The sequence below is a fragment of the Dermacentor albipictus genome, chromosome 7 (assembly GCF_038994185.2).
Source record: "Dermacentor albipictus isolate Rhodes 1998 colony chromosome 7, USDA_Dalb.pri_finalv2, whole genome shotgun sequence".
Taxonomy (NCBI): domain Eukaryota; kingdom Metazoa; phylum Arthropoda; class Arachnida; order Ixodida; family Ixodidae; genus Dermacentor; species Dermacentor albipictus.
Window position 1 is genome coordinate 73,599,147 of NC_091827.1, and position 20,078 is coordinate 73,619,224.

Here is a 20,078-nt window from a genome sequence, read left to right on the forward strand (position 1 = left end):
CGGTGACTGATAATAGACCACAAGAGCTGGCATGCGTAAAACACACAATAAATAATCTCAATGAAATAATAGTGAAGTCTATGGTCGCAAGATTGCTTATTGATAACACGATGTGCATTGTAAAATGCCCTCATATATACATTTCTTAAAGTTTTATCACATTGTAACACAACAGAGCATTAGATACGCTGCGAAGTACGACAACTGCGACATCGAGAAAAAAAAGGATGTTGCAAATAAAGATGCCCTTCTGCAGAACGTTATTTCCAAAGCCCGACGAAACAAGATGCTTTGCTGTTTTGCGAGTAGTGCGCCGCTTTGAATTTTGACTATGATTTGTCCAAACAAGAATGATTGACCTAAGCGTCTCCACTTCGTTTTGCCATTATATATGGAAGCCAAGCTACCTCTGGCCAGAGTTTAAAAATACACGAATGCCACGTAGTTGGACAGAACCAAGATAATCTTGTTCGCCATATTTTGAAGATACTGAGATTCTTTTCTTCAATCTACCTAATCACATAAGTAGTCCTAATTATTTAATCAATTCCTCAGTTATAATAGTTGAAAAGTGTCAACGAGAAAATTGTAGCGCGACATGAAAAACTCCTCATACAGCTTTCTGTTGTTCAAAACGTGCTACATAAAAGCGTTTTACCGAGCGGAAAGGCGCCCACGAATACACGCAAAGTGCCTGGAGCGGCCAGTCGTGCGGAAATTTTATGTGGATTGCGGGCACCTTTCTGGTTCCAAAAAACACTTTTATGTAGCACGTATTGAGCAACGAAAAGCTGTATTCGGGATTTTCCATGTCACTATCCAAGTTTCTCCTTCACACTTTTCACCTGATTATATTATTTGAGAAGTTGCTTATTCAGGAATAGTAATTTAATTAGGCGCAATTAAAGATGTAGTTTGAGTATCTTCAAGTGACTACAAACAACATGGCCTTGATTATGTCCAGCTACGTCGCATTCTCATATATTGAATTTCTTGCAATGCTAGCAGGAGCACATTGCGCTGCTAAGCACGAGGTCGCGGGATCGTACATAGATTTAGGTGCACGTTAAAGAACCTCAGGTGGTCCAAATTTCTTGTGTCCCCCACTACGACGTGGCTCATAATCAAGTCGTGATTTCTGCACGTAAACTCCCATAATTTAATTTAGCAGGGGCACCTTGTTTTGGTCATGCTAACACAGACCCGATTCTATTAGGTGCAAATACATCGATGCTAGTTCTGAGGATCAATTCATCTTCCTAACTTGAAGGTCATACCTTTTACTGTTTGTGTGGATCCGAATGATTTGCTTAGAGAAGGCATAGCCTTGGCACCCAGAACATTCATCAGTCACTTTAGTATATGAGGCGCCTCTAGGCTGCTGCTTCAACAATACTTGATATGTGTGCTGTCATTGCCAGGCATCGTAAATATGGTGTTCACCTTTCTATGCACTCTCTCGTAAATCTAAGCCTTCAGTGCGCACAGGTACGCAGTAGGTTAAGTTGTCTTGAAGAGTACCGTACGCTAAGGCAATCAGCAAGCGCCTTCCGAGGAAGCTTTCCAAATCGTCCTAATATACTACAAGAAGCGTAAAGATACCTACGGCTGTTTTCAAAGTGAGTCTAAATGCTTGAAATATTACAACTGAAATTTTATTTACAAACACGAGAGGTTCATTGATATTTTGTCATCATTTAAGTCATTCGAGTCGCTCTTAAAGACACAATGAAATTAGTCGTATGGGCATGTTTGCGTGTTTTTTTTACTGTACCGTACTTATAGCAGCATACTTAACGACTGTCTATGGTAAATATCCCTATTTGTTGAAGGTAGTCCTCAGGCCCGATGACTGCCTCAGAGTATGCATGGTAGACTTCCGAGGCCTTCCAATTCTCGTATGCGATGGCCTATTTCATCACTTAAACAATGTGTTCCTTGTAGGCGAAGGGTGTACCTAAAAAATGGATTTGCGCTTCGCATGATAACAGTAATCATTCCACTGAAGCCTGTACATTCGCGATTTTTTTTTCTACAATGCTACGAATCAGTCAAAAATATTACATAATTATAATAGAGAGGAAGAGAAACTCTAGGCTAGAAACAACTTTCGCAACATCAGGAGGAAACATGCGTTTGCATATACATTCTTAGTGGGATATAGAATCCGTACAGATATTAGCATCATTGCTTCTTCTTGTTGAAGTTTTCTGTGACGGTGTAACATAAGACACAATTCTATTGAGTTTATAACGTTTGATCAGCATTTCTCTAATATCAATTGAGAGCTCTAAGTAAAGCTTTTCGATTATTTTCAATTATAAACAACATATGGCAGCTGGAGAGAAGCTTGGTTCCTCTATTGACGTTACAAACCGTGCTTCGTTTGCCTGCCTCATTGGGCGCCTTGACTCAAAGCGCACTGGCAGGTCTTTAGGTAGGCAGGAACAATGACGAGAATCGGTCGCACCACTAATGCTGCGCTTAATAACGTCAGTGACGTAACCAAGATGGAGTTCTGCGTTCTACTGCTCGTATGAGCAGTGTTCAAACGCTACTATAAGCCCACTAGCGTTTCGACTGGACTCCAGCGTGTATGCAATATTTTGAGAGAAATTATCAGTAAATATCAAGATAAGCTTATATGATTTGCACGCACCCCTAATTCATTTTCTGAATGAATATTTTTTTGGGCGTGAACTACGCCGCCGGTTTCCTGTCGGGTAATATCGCGAATAATCAAGGTGCGTCCCTTGCAACGCCTTTGGCACTGCACGTTAGAATGACAACGTTGTAAGGTGCTTGGAAACTGACAGGACGCTGTTCCTTCCAACCAGCACGAGTTGTGTTGAGGGCTATGACACGCTAACATGTTGCAACTGCGTATATCTACCATCACACGAGTCAAAGTGCAACATTTAACGGGACACTACATGAAGCCGTTAAGTTGACGTAGAGGAATAGTTTATCTGTCTACCATTCTATCACCGTCGCCGGCGTGCAAATAAGCGGCTTTGATATGTTGAAAATTGCCTCCGAACGTCACGCTGCCACTCCACAATTTAAATATTTCACATGACCACAGAGGATGTGACGTCATATCTCACGCCACATTGTGACTGGCCGCTACTTCTGAGTGAGCCACTGCTCTCTCAACTCGCCTTGGCGGCGTTCCTCGAAGCGCCCGTGCCAGCTCGCACTAGAGAAACGTTTCACACCTGTTTGCGCCCTAATTCATCTCACGCTGCGCGCAGTCTCAGCCTGCCGCCTTGCCGGTAACGCCATCCGCCCAGGACGCCGTCGTGACATCAGATAGGTACCGTAGCCCATAAAAGGTGGCATCACAGCAATCCCTCTTTTCGCGTAACTTTTTAGCTGACAATAACTTTTCTTCGTTGCAAATATATTTGTTGCTACAAAAGCTGTCTCTTTGAATACAACTCGACGTGACACTTTGTTTTGTGTCTCTTGAACCTGCATAACGCTATTAGTCAGCTTTAGTTTAGCATACGCAACTTATAGCGTGCGCTATCCTGAAGCGTACGCTAAGCAGAGCACGTTTTCTACAATATTAGTTGGGCGGCGATATCTTCAGACTTCAGAGGCTGTATGCATTCGTTGCGGCCTAAGACTAAGCAAAAGCTGTTTACATAGTCATTTGCTATGAACGAAGGGCGTCTTACAAAACCAACACCAAACTCAATTCGAAGCGGGCAGCCGGGACCGCCGCCATGTTTCACGCAAACTCCGCAAACCACGCAAAAACGCTAACGCTAACTCGTTTGCATTGCGTGCGCCCGCTATACCCGCTATTTCGTTTAGCGTTCAGCACATGCGCAGTGGTGACCCACTATTTTTTAACGTACGCAAAACTATAGCGTACGCTATACTAAATCTGTTTAATAGCAGTGCGTCCTTCGAGTGAAACAGCTACATTTCGTAAGTGCGATAGCAATATCTGCTGCAGGAGTCCTAAAGAACAGCGGCCACGGTATGGTAGCACGACTGTCCTGTGGTAAGCTGTCCGACTACTGTGTAGTTTATTGAAAAAATGCGTCATTTAGATGATGGCTAAGGCTGCCAATTTCTCTACCCTTCTATCTGTCCTTATTACGCATGGGACTTTACCTTGGTTCCATTACATACACGCGATCATTCATTACTAATGTTTCAATAAAGGCCACTGTAGTTATTAAAGGGCAGTGTACTCTATTGCAAACATCGCAATAAACTTCCCCAACTCGAGCTGAACTAATCCTTTTGAATGTTTCTCCTCAGATGTACTGAATGATCTATCTAAAAGAAACCTTGCACAGTCAGATAACTTTTTCCGCGCCACAGTGGACACCAAGCCAAGTTTCGTTGAAGCTCCTTGTTTTTAATTTTTCCGGATTCACGCGGAATAAACGAAGATGAAGCCTAAAAAGGACACTTTAGCTTTCTAAGGTTATTCGGTTTTATATTTTAATCAGTGTTATTCTTCAGCACCCCTACAGAGGACAAAAATCAACACAGCTTGATAACGTTTGGAGGATCAAACTTGCGCGAATATGGATAAGCAATTTTAGAATGGTTTACACGTGTGATAATCAAAGATGTAATTAGCCATTTTGAACGAACGGGAACGGACAGCATTGGTGCATTAGCCAGACTTATAAACGGGGGAAAAATTGAAGGGAAGTTACTGACCTGACTTCTATATTGATGACTGCGTTGGCTGCACTGGTAGCTGGCACGATGACAGTCACGAGAAAAAGCTAAATTCATTTGTAGAAATCAACACAGCTTGATAACGTTTGGAGGATCAAACTTGCGCGAATATGGATAAGCAATTTTAGAATGGTTCACACGTGTGATAATCAAAGAAGTAATAAGCCATTTTGAACGAACCGGAACGGACAGCATTGGTGCATTGGCCAGACTTATAAACAGGGGAAAAATTGAAGGGAAGTTACTGACCTGACTTCCATATTCATGACTGCGTTGGCTGCACTGGTAGCTGGCACGATGACAGTCACGTGAAAAAGCAAAATTCGTTTGTAGAAATGCTGAGATGATTGCCTGAGCTGGAGCTTGCGTTGCCTTTCTGCTATTCTCTGCCGAAATGGAAGGTAGAAAATACGAGCAGAATGACGATGGGAGGGATGTGCACCTATATAGTACCACCACACTGCGGTATCTCTAAACCGTTTGTCTAATCCATTACGCTCCATTCATTACGCATAATCCTGATCCAACTGTTTGAATCAGGTCAGACGTCCGAAAGTTCATGAAATAGCCATCAGCTATCGATGTGTGTGACAACCGTCTGCTGTGCAACGCAAGCATTGTGCGCAAGTTTTACGAATGATTAGCAAACACATTTTGGTATTAGAATAGCAGTGGTAACCAGAAATCGAGTTGCTGCAATCCATTGTGGTGGAATGTAGTGAACCAGGCTACACGGAGGCAGATATTCTGCTTGAGCGTTAACCTTCACGTCACACGGTTCGGCGGTGCTTGCCTTTGTAAGGCGACCCTGCGGCAAACCACTTAACGCATGCTAATCTCCCAAGCAAACGCAAGTTTGGAAATGCTGATGTGACACAAAAGCAATAATTACAGCGTGAAATCTAACTACAGCATTCAGTACAAGCTGGAGTCCTGAAACAGTGGGCGGAATGCCTGTTCCAGTAACCCAAATGAGCTATTGTTCTTTGGGTAGCGTGTAATTTTATTGCCATTAACATTCTCAGCTTGCTTCAAGCATTTTCTGAGGTTCATATCTCTCTCTGCCTCGGTTTCGGAGGGTCTCTCACCGAATTCCCCCGAACTTGAGTCACTTGGTATTCCATGGTATGTTGAGTGGAGCATCGGGGGCTGCTGAGCTGAGGCAATCCCGTTCAAAAGAGACAGGGAGAGAACAGTTATTTACATAAAAAAGAAATATTGGCCTCAGCTATAGCTTGCTCTGGCCTGCTGTTCTACACCAAGGAAAAAGGATGGGAAGGAAAAGTATTACGAAAATGGTGATTATGTGGAAAGGCGGCACACATACACAGGGCCTCAACACTGCGGCATCTCTAGAGCAGTACGTCTAGCCCAGTAGCTTGTATAAATTATATAGCGGCACTTACAACCGAGGCTACACTCTTTGCAATAAAGCAAGGACCCAAAAGAAATTCCTGTGATAGCGGCCACCTATCGGCCCAATACGAACCGTCAGACTTCCTTGGGTTAATGGGTACATCCAAATGGATACGTACCACTCATCACTGAAGCTTTCCTGGCCCAAACTGTGGCCACTGGGTATGGGCCACCTCTTGATGACCTATCTTGGGACAGACAGACAGACAGACAGACAGACAGACAGACAGACAGACAGACAGACAGACGGACGGACGGACGGACGGACGGACGGACCGACCGACCGACCGACCGACCGGCCGACCGACCGACCGACCGACCGACCGACCGACCGACCGACAGACAGACAGACAGACGGACGGACGGACGGACGGACGGACGGACGGACGGACGGACGGACGGACGGACGGACGGACGGACGGACGGACGGACGGACGGACGGACGGACGGACGGACGGACGGACAGACAGACAGACAGACAGACAGACAGACAGACAGACAGACAGACAGACAGACAGACAGACAGACAGACAGACAGACAGACAGACAGACAGACAGACAGACAGACAGACAGACAGACAGACAGACAGACAGACAGACAGACAGACAGACAGGTTTAATTCTAATCGCATGAACGCTACTATTGGTCGTCATTTTGAAATGGCCGGTGCCTTTGCACGTTTTGGCAGCTATTCTAGGGTCGCGTAGAGAGAAAGCGTAAACCTCTTGAAGTGCAAGGGTATGGATCCGCCACTTTCCTCCTGCTACCAATAAGCAGTGGAAGTGGAGTTGGTGCATTGGCTGCGTTGGCCAGAGCACTTTCACTTTGAACTTCGAGCAATGTGGTCACTGCGCATCCACAGACAGAAGGCGACGGAAAGCAGTGTGGTTGGTGAACATTGCTAAAAACGTAAAGCCCTATCTACCTTGATTTCGCTGCCTGCTCCAACTTCACAACAATCCGGCCACCCCGATCCGGTCCAACTGAACTCTTAGGCAGATTCTGCGCGTTGCCGAACCACACCTGCTTTTCCTGCATATTGCCCCACTTGCTGCTGACAGCACCGTCAGCAAATGTGTTGTGTGCGCAAACGGAATAGTGCATAATGCTTTGACAGGGGTCGGTAATTTCTCAAATGTGGCATTCTATAGAAAGAGAGGCTTACGATCAATATAATAGCGTTATAGATTGCAGTTGGTAGGATGATGAGTAAGTCATTTGATTCTTTCTAAACGTATGTCACGATCAAATGAGGCTGCAGTCCGTTCATTCGCATTTGCGCCATGGTTGCAGTGTTTTCGTTTTTTCCGCAAGAAATGTGCCTGCTCCATGATGTTTCTTCTTCTTGCAGACCTAGCATCAAATTTCCGGTACTAAAGGCCCCCACGATGACGTACGAACCACATGCGCCTATGTCACCCGGATTCCTCCACTACTTCCTTGACATTAATCGCAAAAACGGATATCATTGCGTTTTTCCCGTAAGAATTTTTCTTTTTATACTCTAATGTTCGTTTCGCTATGTACCGACACTGCGATGGCGAGCTATAGCGCCCGAACTAATACCGACGGGCTTTGCGTGTCTTTACGTTATTCGTTGTTTCCGATGCTTGCAACTTCGGACATCCCGAGCGGATCACTTCAAGAAGCATATGCGATATATGTGAAAGAAAGAAAACTACATTTTTGACCGGCAGACTATGTGATTTGTTAGGCCTCTTTCTCAGTCCCACTTTGTCATCCTTTCTCTCATGGTTAAACAACGAAAAGATGTAAGAAAAAATGTACCGGCTCCTGAGCAGCTTCGCATAACGCAGTAATGCTCACTTCCTCAAATCAATAAACATTATTTCCCTTTCAATGTGCAAAAAGGAGACACAGCTAAGAGGTCTAAGAGCATGACGAACTCCATGCCCTCTTTTGCAGCCAACAAAATGTGTATCGAAGACTATGTTTCCAAGCATACATTCCACTAATACTGACTGCTATAATACTATGGCTGCCACCAAAAAATTGTAGAGATATATTTCGCATGGCAAATACCAAAAGGTTTGCAAAACAGGCATGAACACGAAGCACATGCTGTACTTACAGTAGAGAGAAGCAGTGACATAGTATAAATGCTAATAAAGTGCACAATAGGAGGCATATACTTCGTTCTGGCATATTAGGCACGCATTTTCACACGAACAACACATGAAGATTTACTCACGTGCATTGACGTGCTGGCAGATCATTTTAACGGCGGTGCTTATGCTACATAAAGTGCTAAAGTCAGCTTTGACGAAGACAATAAGAGAGGGCGTTGTGGAGATCAGGAATTCTGCTGTATTTCCAAGTTGTAATGTTGCCTTGACAGGGCGGTCGGAACGCGGAGCCCATGAAGTAAGACTAACGGCTGGGGGAGCACCGCCTCCCCCCCCCCAAAAAAAAACATATTACATCCTTGATCGGGGACGAATCGTAGATGGAGATTTAGTTCTCAGAACGCGAAGGCGACCAGAGCGCAGTACCCTTACATTGTTAGGCGCGGCGTGGTGCTAACAGTCAACACAAACCGAAACTAATGCTGTAACATCACCTCTCCCATAATTATTAGCTTCCCCTCTCCCTGAGTGAAACTACTGGACTTTGTTGGATCGTTTATGAAACTGATTACTTAGAAACTCACAATGTCCCATAGGTGAAAAGCAGAACCTGTATATGCTATACAATGAATGCCGTTTGTTAGACGAGACGTACCATTACAGAACAAAGTAAATGCATAATTTTAAACGTTTGGTAGAAGTCACGTACCGTTACTGAACAAGGTAAGTGCATAATTTTAAAGAAAATACAACAAAATGAAGCACTCTACAACCAGTAGTACCTTGATAACCTTAAAAGATAATGTGACAATACGACACATTAAACACCTCAACCCTTAAGGCGTTTCGTGTAATTGAAGCATCCTTATACATAAAAAAAACTCAAAATTAACATTATCGCAAGCATCTTACTGACGAAGTCGTATACTACGGGAAACCTTATAGCAGCATCTTTTTTTCTGTTTGGCACACGTACAATGCCCAACGAGTGAAAGGCCATACTCAGACAGCATGGCGACTGGCGCTTTTTTGCGCCACCGCTGATCGCTGAGTGACTGCTGAGGAGGCCGAATACAGTTACAATGCATCCAAAAGTTTCTCACTTTCGTTTCACAAAAATGCATCATCTCAGTGTCACCAGTAGGCACCGGTGCCGCAGGAAAGTACCAGCCGCCATCTTGTCCGAGCAGCGCGTTTCAATCACTGAGCACCGTAGATCTACGCTATCACAGACTGGTAGATCTTTGGTTCGCCATTTTCTTTAAGAGAACACATGAAAGAAACTGCGTAAAAGGAATATACTACTATTATACTAGCCATAAGATTATTTACATATAGCAAAGGTATGTACTTGCACACAAGTTCACATGATGTTGGGCTGCCAACTTAAGACAAGTGTCTACCCATCTTGGCGAAACGAAGAGGCAAGACTCTCTTGGCAGACAGAACAATAAAAAAATTGACACAAATAGACACAATCCGCTTTGGATAACAAAGATCAGCGGCTCATTCGCTCGGAGCACGGGCCCGAAATTACGGTCCTTGACCGTAGTTGCCATGGAAGTGTGCGTAGTACACGTTTATGCTGTTGGAATGTTCAATAATAATGTATGCTGTTGGAATGTTCAAACGTGCGTACTGCACGTTTACGCTTTTAATATTTCATATCGCCGAAGTATGTGTGTGATGCTTTTTTTTTACAAAACTGTATAGGATGTTGTTGATTAAAAACACGTTTATTATAGCAAGGTGTGAAGCGAACATTTGCAAGCAAACCAAGACAGCACAGCTATAATGAAACGTAATGCTTAAACCGTACCGGGGGTTGCCTATTTAGTGTAGACCCAGAACTAATTCTGGTTGGGGAGTGTGATTAGACGAATCATTACTCTTAGATGTGAGCTGGAATTTTGTGTATTGCTTTTCTAAGTTCTTTCAGAAGCCCTGTTTTGTGATGGGATGATAGACGGAAGCCCAGCAGATTCTTCAGCAGAATATGGACCTGGTCACCGGAATGGAACAGGAGGTTGAAATTGGGTGTGTTTAGCAGAACCTGTACCAATAGAAACTGCGGAAAAAGGCTCGTAACTATCATCAAGGGATGGATAGTCACTGCAATGCCTTCCGTTCTCTAAGCATTGAAAATGATGCTGTCGTGCCGAAAATTTTACCAGTTTGGAAGTACTTCAACGCTTGCTGTTTTCCAGCTGGGAACTACGGGATCCTATCCTGCGAATAATAAACGGACCTAAGTATTTTGGACCAAACTTTAGACAGCTACATCATCGGACGAAACTGGGTGACGAAATTGAGGCTATTTTGTTGCCCGACGAGGATATACGTATGATTTGACATTTTCCTCTTTTCGTAGCACACATATATGCACTTCCTAGCACAACTACCGAAAAAGAAGTTCCGGACTGCTTGGAAGGATGTTTGCCACATCGAGACGAGTTCTGAGTTGACGACTATGGTGCAGCAAAGCCGGAGAAAGATATGTAGTCATATGTGCGGAAAATTTGTAGATTGTCAGGTATGGTAATATTAGAGAGCTAAAGTCTCTTTATTCCAACAGAGAAATCTGTATGAATTCTTTGATGACATGGTCTGCCTGTCCGTTTGCCTGCGGGTAGTAAGACGCAGACAGGAAATGCTCGATCCTTCATTCTTTTAGGAAGGTTTCAAACTCAGCAGGAACAAATTGTGGTCCATTGTCGGATATGATGGAATCAGGAGTCCCTTCTCCACTGAATGGAGAAATGCGATAGTTCAAGATAGCTTCAGATGGGATGGAAGCCATGAAGTAAACTTCAGGCCACATGAAAGGATAGTCAGTCATGAATGAGGCAAAATGGGCAAACTGTTGAGCAGGTTCTAAAACGCCTAATATGTTTATGGTTATTTTTGCCATGGTGGAAGAGGCCTTTCCACATGTTCATGTGTAGCAAAATAATACTTAGCAGGTATATCTGCTTGTTCACAAGTAATGCACTTTTTCATAGGTTCGTCAGCCTGTGCATCTTTGTGAGGCTACAAGCAGATGCCTCTGAGTCTGAGTTTTGTTTTGCTGACGCTCAAATTAACTTCATTAGCAAAGGACACCAGTTTCTTACGCATGAAAGCTTGGAATAATGATACATTGTCTGACTTGTGTTTTGGTGATGCCTAAATTACCTTCATGAGCAAAGGTCACGAGTTTCTGACGCGAGAACGCTGGGAGGAACGATACATTGTCTTCTGAGAAAAAGAATATCCATGTAGAAAAATTCGGACTATAAAGATGACGTTTCGAGTAATTCAGGCGGCAAACCGTCAGCTTTTCTCCGTTGATTGCTTTTATACTGCATAAAGCCTGCAAAGCTGGATTAACCACCGTAGATGTCTGAAACCTTTCGGCGGCAATGCATACTGAAAGCAAAGGGACTACCTCCTCATCTACAACTGCTCCAGATTCAGGAAGGACAGGAAGGCTCAACAGTGTACCAGCTGTGATACCTTGATCGTGCTTACAATACTCAATGTCAAAATTATAGTAAAGTAGTCGAGCATTCCACTGATAAATTCTTAAAGAGCGCTTTCAAGAACCTTTGAAAGACAGTGATGCAACAAGAGCTTGGTCGTTACTGCGAAGCCTGAACCAGCGACCCTAAGATTGAACATACCGATTGTCACAAGCAAAAAGGCAGAGTCTTGATTTATGTTCGCGGTGGGGAACCGTCACTCTGCGGGGGTTAGATTCGAGATGCAGATGCCAATGTAAAAAGCCTATTTGCGCATTTTTGCTTGAGTAAACCTCCCAAGTCAACGTACAAAGCATCAACTGTCACAGAAAGGGGTAGGGAAGCTTTAGCTGAAAGCTAAAGGGAAGCTGAAAGGTTTTCCAGAAAAATGAGTGAACATCTCTACATAATGGTTTTCAGACCTCCCAATCCGAATATCGTATCGAAATTGAGCGAAAGAAAGCACAAATATATTTTATTTCGACGAAAAGTGCAGCAGCGGACACGCCCAGCTCGCGCGTCTCGTTTCCACCTGTGATTGGGCGGTGCGCCTCGTGACGTCAACTCTAGTAACCGACCGCTGCCGCTACACATGTAGCGCGGTGCCAGGTAGTTTGGTGCTCTTTTTCTGAGACGGTAATGGAAAATTTAGAGAGACTGCGTTTTTCTGAGGAGTTCGGCGTTACTCCCTACATGTACGAGCCGATTGTGAAGAGCCGGCCTCTCGAAGAAGCAAACGATGCTGGTGCGAGCAGTGCTTTCGACGCGAACGAAAGCAAAGTCTTGGGATCTCCTCGTGTTGGAAATGCTCCTTGGTGAGTTTGTTTTTTGCAAAGTGATCTAGTGATCTCGCCGATCTTTCGCCGATCTAGTGAGCTCGTTTCCGGTCAAACAAGTGTAGTGTGGTGTTCCTGCATGCCTCCTCGTGGAACGTAAGCGGGGATGCGATCGTCGGCATTTGTGCGCTGTCCAAAGCTGTCGGCAATCTACAAAGACAGTTTAAACGCGTGAAAAGCTTCCCGGTTCATGCAGTACGTGTAGTGACCTTAATCTGTTGACTACCACTCGCGTTGACTACTACTCACGTTGATTACCACTCACGTTGATTACCCCTCACGTTGACTACTACGCACGTTGACTACCACTCTACATACACGCAGACGCACCAACAAAGGAATACGGGGTGGATCGAAGCAGATTACGATGGCACGCACGTGGAACGAAACAGTAGAGTTGACGTCACAACACCGCAGTTTCCGGTCTCCGCTCCGCTCACTCACTCAACGGGGGGCGGAGCTACAGCGCAATTTCAACCAATGATTACGTCGCTCCTAATTGAAAAAAAAAACAAATTTTACCTACATGGTTTATAGGGTTCCCGCATCCGTATATGAGCATCTTATTGAATTCGACAGACTCTTCAGCTTCCGTTTAACAGACTGGAAGCTGTATGCAGTATCTTGATCCCAGAAAAAAGCTTGTCCTTTCCTTGAGAAGTTTTCTTAGTTGTTGTAGCACGTCGGCAAATTGCGGGATACATCTTGCCTAATGCCCCTTGAGGCCCAGAAATGAATGTAGCGCCGGCTGGTCATTTGGCTGCGGAGCCTCAACATTCGCCTTGATTGTGTTTTCCATCGGCAAAATGCCCCATAAAGAAATTTTATCTTTTAAGAAAGTTTCTTGTGGTTCACTTAACATACACTTTTGCTTCAACTACATAAGTGCATTGTTTACTCTAGAAAGGACACTTTGTAGGGTTTCTACCGTGGTCACGTTGCGTGTGACCCGGAACAAAGACATCCTTAAGACAACATAGTATACCCAGACAGTCTTAAAAGACAGATGACATGCTCTGTTGGAAAACGGATGGGGCAGATACCAAACAGAAACGCATGCGCTGAAAGTGGTAGACACTGTCTTGAGTAATAAAAGGTTGAAGCTCTCGGCTTTTTTCCAATAAAAGGAGGTGATGATATGAAGAATGTAGGTTCAACTTACTGAATACCGTGGCATCAGCAAGTCGATGCAGCAGTCAATCTCTGGTTAGCGGAAAAGCGTTGACATGAATGGCCTTGTTGAGTATACGGTGATTGACGTAAAGTCGTGTGGAATGGTCCTTTTCCCGAGCCACGACGAGCGGAGAAATGTACTCATATGCGGAGGCACGTTCGATGATGTCAGCTGTTTCCAGTCGACGCAGTTCATCAGATTTTGCCCGGGAAGTACAAAGGCTAGATGAGGAAGTGTTGCTGCTACGGGCTGCACTGAAGATCGCTGACGCTCGTCATGAATCAAGCCCTTTACAAGTCCAAGGTGTCCTGAGAACCGAAGCGAAAATTCCTTTGGAGCGTTGTGCGGCAGAGACACCAGGATTAGTACAAGCACCTGAAACTTGGTGACAATTGACTGAAGGTGCACCTACGTCGATTACCAGAGCCGGAATGGCATCTAGGCTCTCAAGGAAGCGCATTCATCTGAGACAAGGACGGTAATCCTTGCACATGTCTTGCAGCTTATTACCACCAAAAATAAATGCCGTGCTTGTAATACTTTTTACTATGAATTGTTTTTGAGTCCGAGGCTCAGAGTATGCAAAGCGAAAGCTTGAAAATGCTCCTCGCAAAAGTTGATTGTACAAATCAGCTTATGCGAGGCTTCTCTTGGAAGTACTCTCGTGGTTGCTGCATTTTGTCTCTCAAAATATTTCAGTGGAAGAGGTTGTTGCTGCTCTGTTCGTAGTGTTTATCTGCTCTTCTGATGATAACCTGGAACTGTATTGTGGCGGGGTTCACTTCCGACGTTAAGTCATGGAATATACCCTCCCCCTCGAACGCCAAGTTCGACTGCAAAACGACGTTCTTCCCCCACTCCACTAAAACCTCACCTCCGGCCGCCTATAGAAAAGTATGGAACGACCTAAGGTACGCTAGGTGGACCCAAGTCACCCAAGATACGCTAGGTGGACCCGCACCAAAATTAAATGGCGGCGGAGGGGGAGTGAGCGCCAGGCTTGGTGAGGCGAACAAACGAGGAGTAGTAGGCGCAGACAGCGTTGTCTCTATGCGGGTAGAAGACTAAAACTGGAACAGGAGGAAGGGCAAGTAGTTGCAGTAAAGTCTACCTCGTCGCCAGTAGTTGTGTTTCCGAGCTGTCGTGTTCCCTCGATAGGGCAGCCAGAACGCGGGGCCCACGAACTAAAGCCCATGGCCGCAGGCACGGAGCGCCGCAGGAAAAAGAGGATTTCCTTGTACGAGGCATTAAAGTTCATTGTCTGTCTGTCTGTCCTTGTACGAGGACCAAAGGTACACTCACGTTATTTCAAAAGATTAGAAAAGAACACGGCGCAGCACCCTTTCTGCGCGGCATGAAGTTAGCGCTCCAAACAATCTTAACATGAAACTCCCGATTTTACAGATTCCTTGCTGCAATACGATCGACATGCGGGAGCTTGCGGTCTCTCTTGTCTCTTGTTTTCCAAATATTGCTGTTTTCCTTGTTTTACACAGGCCAGAAAGGGACTGATGGTTCTACTTCCGAAGGGACTAATAGCTCAATCTTGACGTGTATTAACAAAATGCGAACCCAACCTGCGAATACCTTAAAATTTTCAAAGCATACCTTCTTCGGAATAAGAATGCACATTTGCTAAAAGCAAATACAAGCATGACAAGTTTGTGATACCCGTGGTGCAAATAACAATGCTACAGTGTTGAAGCTCTGAGAATGCCAATGAGCTTTGATGCATCACTTTTATTTCACTAGAAAGAAAGTATCGCAATCGTAAAATAACATGAACAAAAGATGCATTCTCACATGGATATTGGACATCGTCGTTCGAAGTCAAATTACTCGAAAATAATACACGCGCAAACTGTTCTGGATCTAAGTATGGGCAAACGTTGCGCCGCTTGCTCATATTTATGCCGCACAGTGTCATTAAGAATGCTATGAAACTTGATTAAACCAGTATACAGCTTGTCAACCTTTAGCAGTCGTTATCAACCTTACGGTACAAGATCTGACTCTTGTCAAACCTTATCGGTTTGCATCAGCCTTTACGGACTCGATGCGATCCTTACCAACCCTTATCGCTCCTTATCAACCTTATCGAATTTGATCGGATTCTTAACAACCGTTATCTGTGCTTGCTAACATTATCAGATTTAGACAGATCACTATAAATGCTTGTCGCTCTTTTGCACCTTATCCATTTGCGTCGCACCATTATCAACCATGATGAGACATGTATAGCCTATTATCACTCCTTATCATCCTGCTGAAATGGGTAACTGCTTATCTGTCTGTTGCGCGACATGAAGCGGACGAACGCTCATCGATCGCGGGCGTTTCTTTCGGTGAAAGAACGCCCCAACGGAAGGTATATACCAAGGCCACGTAAGAGCATCGGGAATGTGGCGCGACTGGCGTAAAATTTTCGCGAATAATTTTCCCGATGTCTACAATGCATAAAGTCGGCTCCACCTGTGGTTCTAGAGATGTCTTTTATTCCACCATCAGCAGATGTACAACAATCCATTCATAGAAAGTGCATTTAGAGCGCAGCTCTTTGGCGCCCGTTCCTGCGTTTCGCATCTCCATCGTGCCTCGTCGTTGTCCCTCGCTGTAACCAACTCCATAGACAGGGGCCAGCGCGCCGCTCTAACTGCGCGTGCTCCTGACGCCATTTCTTGCACATGGCGCAAGACTTGCTCTCTTCGCTCCTCCTCCAATGTCACCCCTGTGCGGCGGCAATCAGAGCGCCAGCTCTGTGGAGGCTGACCTCGCTGATGTGCGGCTGCGCAAGCTGACACGCATAGCCGCCGCCTTTCGCCACTGCGTGTAACCCTCCGACCTCCTGTGTGGTGGGTACCACGCGAGAACGCACGGTGTTTATCCGGTTGTCGACCCTCTGGCTGAGTATCCAAAACCGAAACGCTTCCCAAGCGCAAACGCAGAGTCACATTCAGTTCAATCGCAAGCAGCGTCAGCAACGTCAGTCAGCCGCTGCCTTCTCTAAATCGCGCAACGTTACTATGCGCCTAAGCGTCGCCTCCCGCAACTTCCTGATAAGCGAGGCATTTGCGCCAAGCCTCGCTCCGTTTGAGGCGGCTGGTGCAAATTGTTCCGCATGAGACTGATTGTCCGAGGCTCACAAATGGTTTATAATATGATATAATCCATCTCCCTATATTAATGGTCTGTTAATAGCCAGTTCTTAGCCATGAGCGAGGCAATCGGTAGAAGTCCTTCCTCTGCTGCTGCTTCTAAATGAGCTGCACGAGCAGAGGCCCAGTGCCGTCGCCGCCAGGATCCATTGGGGCGCTACGCCGAACCAGGCCTGCGTGCAACAAGTAGAGTATATGTCCGTCTAATCCTCCGACCACACTGCAGAAGTTCCTTCATAATATTCAAGAACTGGTAGTGGAGTGTTTCTTACGGAAGGAATATGTGTTCAGAACAAAAAATTACCTGGGGCCTCAATATATCGATAAGCCGGAACAGCTAAATAGTTGGGCTCAAGTTTCGCGTTAAGAAGTAACGAAATCGTTGGAAATTTTTTGTACATTACCTTTGTAGCGATTCGTCTTGCATAGCGTACAGGTTTCCTCGTCTGTTAGGTATATAAATGCTTGCACTTCTAAATTTATTGAAAGTGATAAAACAGAATGCAATATCTCAATCATGATAGCTACATAAGGCCACTGGAGTACACTTCTGGCAGGCGCGATCACCCACATAAGAATAAAGAGTATAGATGCAGAACGGAGCTTTTTAAGATGTCATTTTTTCCTAAGACGGTCAGTGAGTGGAACAGGTTGCCCAGCGATGTTGTATCGCTATCTTCAAATGATGCCTTTGCTTCAGCCGTATGACTTGCAATTTGTTTTTCTCTGTACTTAGTGCTTGCGTCAACAGAACCGCTTTATTTCACTTTGCACATGTACGGTTATGCTCTGCTTCTTTGTTTCTTCTTTTTGTTGTGCCGGCGATTAGCCCTGATCTGTATCTTTCTTTTTTTATGTATTCGATATCAACTGCTGTTTGTCAACGATATATGTCATCTACCCCCCCCCCCCCCCCCGCACACACACACTGTAATGCCAAACTGGCGCTGTGGGTACTGTGATAAATAAATAAATAAATAAATAAATAAATAAATAAATAAATAAATAAATAAATACTTTTTTTACATTTATTAAGCGTATATAAGGTGGCGCTTTCAGCGTGTTACCTTTGGCATGCACAATACCAGCCTTGTCATCATCTAATTTATAGAAATACAGTTAAGTCTGTTAATTTCTCAAATTTTAATAACTCTATTTCCTCGCTGCGCTGATTCGCTTTCTGTAGTTCTCGTGACAAGCACTGCTGTCGTCACCATAGGAGACAAAGGTTGAAAACGTAAAAATTTTGGCGATGTATTCAATTTGGAGAATGAAGAATAAGTGCACCAAGATACTTCCTTGCCATGCCGCGACTCTCATGCCTGTAATGTTGGCCAATGCATGACATTATCATCACACTGCCTGGTTTCGCTAGGCATGAACCGAGAAGAACAAGCGCAGTACATCTGATGACATAGACTTCCTACTTGTGAAGCAGCATTGTGCGTTTGCAAAAAAAAAAACGATGTATTCATTAACTGAACATTTTAACCATCCAAACATGGTCTGGCTCTGTTTGAACTAATTCACTGGATGAGCACAATAGTGAAGATCACTATCCACTCTCGTCATAATCAACGTCGATTTGATTATCATATAAGCTATCATACCAGGGATAAAGTTTTTAATTCCAGCAGCATATCATGAGGAATTTTATATAAGAAAGCACCCACGTTCTCAGAAAGCTGTCGCCGGCAGTTGACATTATTTTGGGGGCTTATTATCGGGCGTGCATCCATGACTAGCTAAACAATACGAAAACGCACATGGATAGCCAACGTTAACACCAACTCAATGTTTTTGTGGCGTGAATCAATGCAAGAAAGCTATTTGGATAAAAGAACCAGCCCTCGGACGGCAAAAAAGACGCGCAAAATATAGGTGTTTTAACGCTCTCACCAGTCCCGTCTCTCGACTTTCAAAGAAGGCGCGCATGAAACGCAATGATGGTCGTGTTCACAAAAACGTGCCCCCAGGTATTCCCTGAAAAAGCTGAAACTTCGAAGAACGCTTGCTTTTCCTTATTTGCAAAGAATAGAAGCTGCTTTCCTCGCCAGCAAGGACGACCTCACGAGCACGTGCTGATACAGCCAGCGCTCATTTGAACGAAATCGATATTTGTCTGAAATATGAAAATGCGCAAAAGCACCACAAGATGTCAACCATTTAGCCGGAGACAAAGAACTTCATAAGCTCAGGTTCTAAGCGTTACGTTGTCTCTCGTGTCACCTACATTCACAGGACAGGGCAGGAGAAAAGAACTCCATTCAGTCGTGATCTTTAATGACGCGACAGAGTGCAGAAGCTACTGCATCAATGCGTATTTACAAAACGTCGCACCCACAGCTAAAGCTGGTGATTGCAGGTGAATGGAGAATCACAGGCCGATGTCACTTCCGTCCGCAGAAAAGTGTTTGAGTATGTGTTGTTCTCATTCCGTCGATTTGAATTCGGAGGTTTTAGGTGCCAGCGCTAAGACACAATTATGAGGCACGTCTTAGAACAAAAACATCGGAATAATTTGGACCAGCTCGGTTTCCATATTGTGCTCCTATATCTAAGTACACGAGCGTTCTAGCATGCGTTGAAGACGCCGTGTCATGTAATCGAATCCCGTAGTAGTAGCACATAGTAGCACATAGTAGCTCTCATAGTAGCACAACGCCATAAGCCGTAGGCCCACTGCGCTGGGTACACAGTTCTTTTTAGTCATGTTTCAGAAAATCATGTATTGAGGTCCATGCAACATCGTTTGCGCTAAGGTTTAGCCTGCATGAGACAGTGCATGGAATTTATATCACATAGCATTGTTACTAAGCAACACTGATCTGATAAATACGATTTTCTTTGGTAGCTTTAAAATGAATGAGATGTACTGCACAATCATGGTTTCTCGTACTCCCATTTCTCGGGCTTTCAGACTCAATGTTTGGATGGCTTAAAAAGAATCTCTCAGAACAGCAACGAGGTGTTTGATGAAATGTTGCGCTATTGTCACCTGTGAATGTGTCACCAGCAGTACACTACCTTTAACTTTATCTGACATGCAGCACTAAAATAATGAAATTATAGAGTTTTACACGCCAAAGCCTCTTTCTGATTATGAGGCACGCCATAGTAGAGGAGTCCGGAAATTTAGACCAACTCGGATTCTTTAACGTGCATCTAAATTAAGTACACGTGTGTTTTCGTCCTCATT

General features: G+C 44.5%; 1 protein-coding gene across 1 annotated transcript in view; it reads left to right on the plus strand.

The window, feature by feature from the left end:
- Nucleotides 1-1,481: 1,481 nt before the first annotated feature.
- Nucleotides 1,482-20,078, plus strand: part of LOC135916091 (uncharacterized) — a 107,574-nt gene continuing 88,977 nt past the window's right edge. The window contains exons 1-2 of the mRNA XM_065449322.1: nt 1,482-1,619; nt 7,479-7,608. Coding sequence (XP_065305394.1) covers nt 7,516-7,608 — 93 coding nt within the window. The 5' untranslated portion in view covers nt 1,482-1,619; nt 7,479-7,515. The remainder of the gene's footprint in view (nt 1,620-7,478; nt 7,609-20,078) is intronic.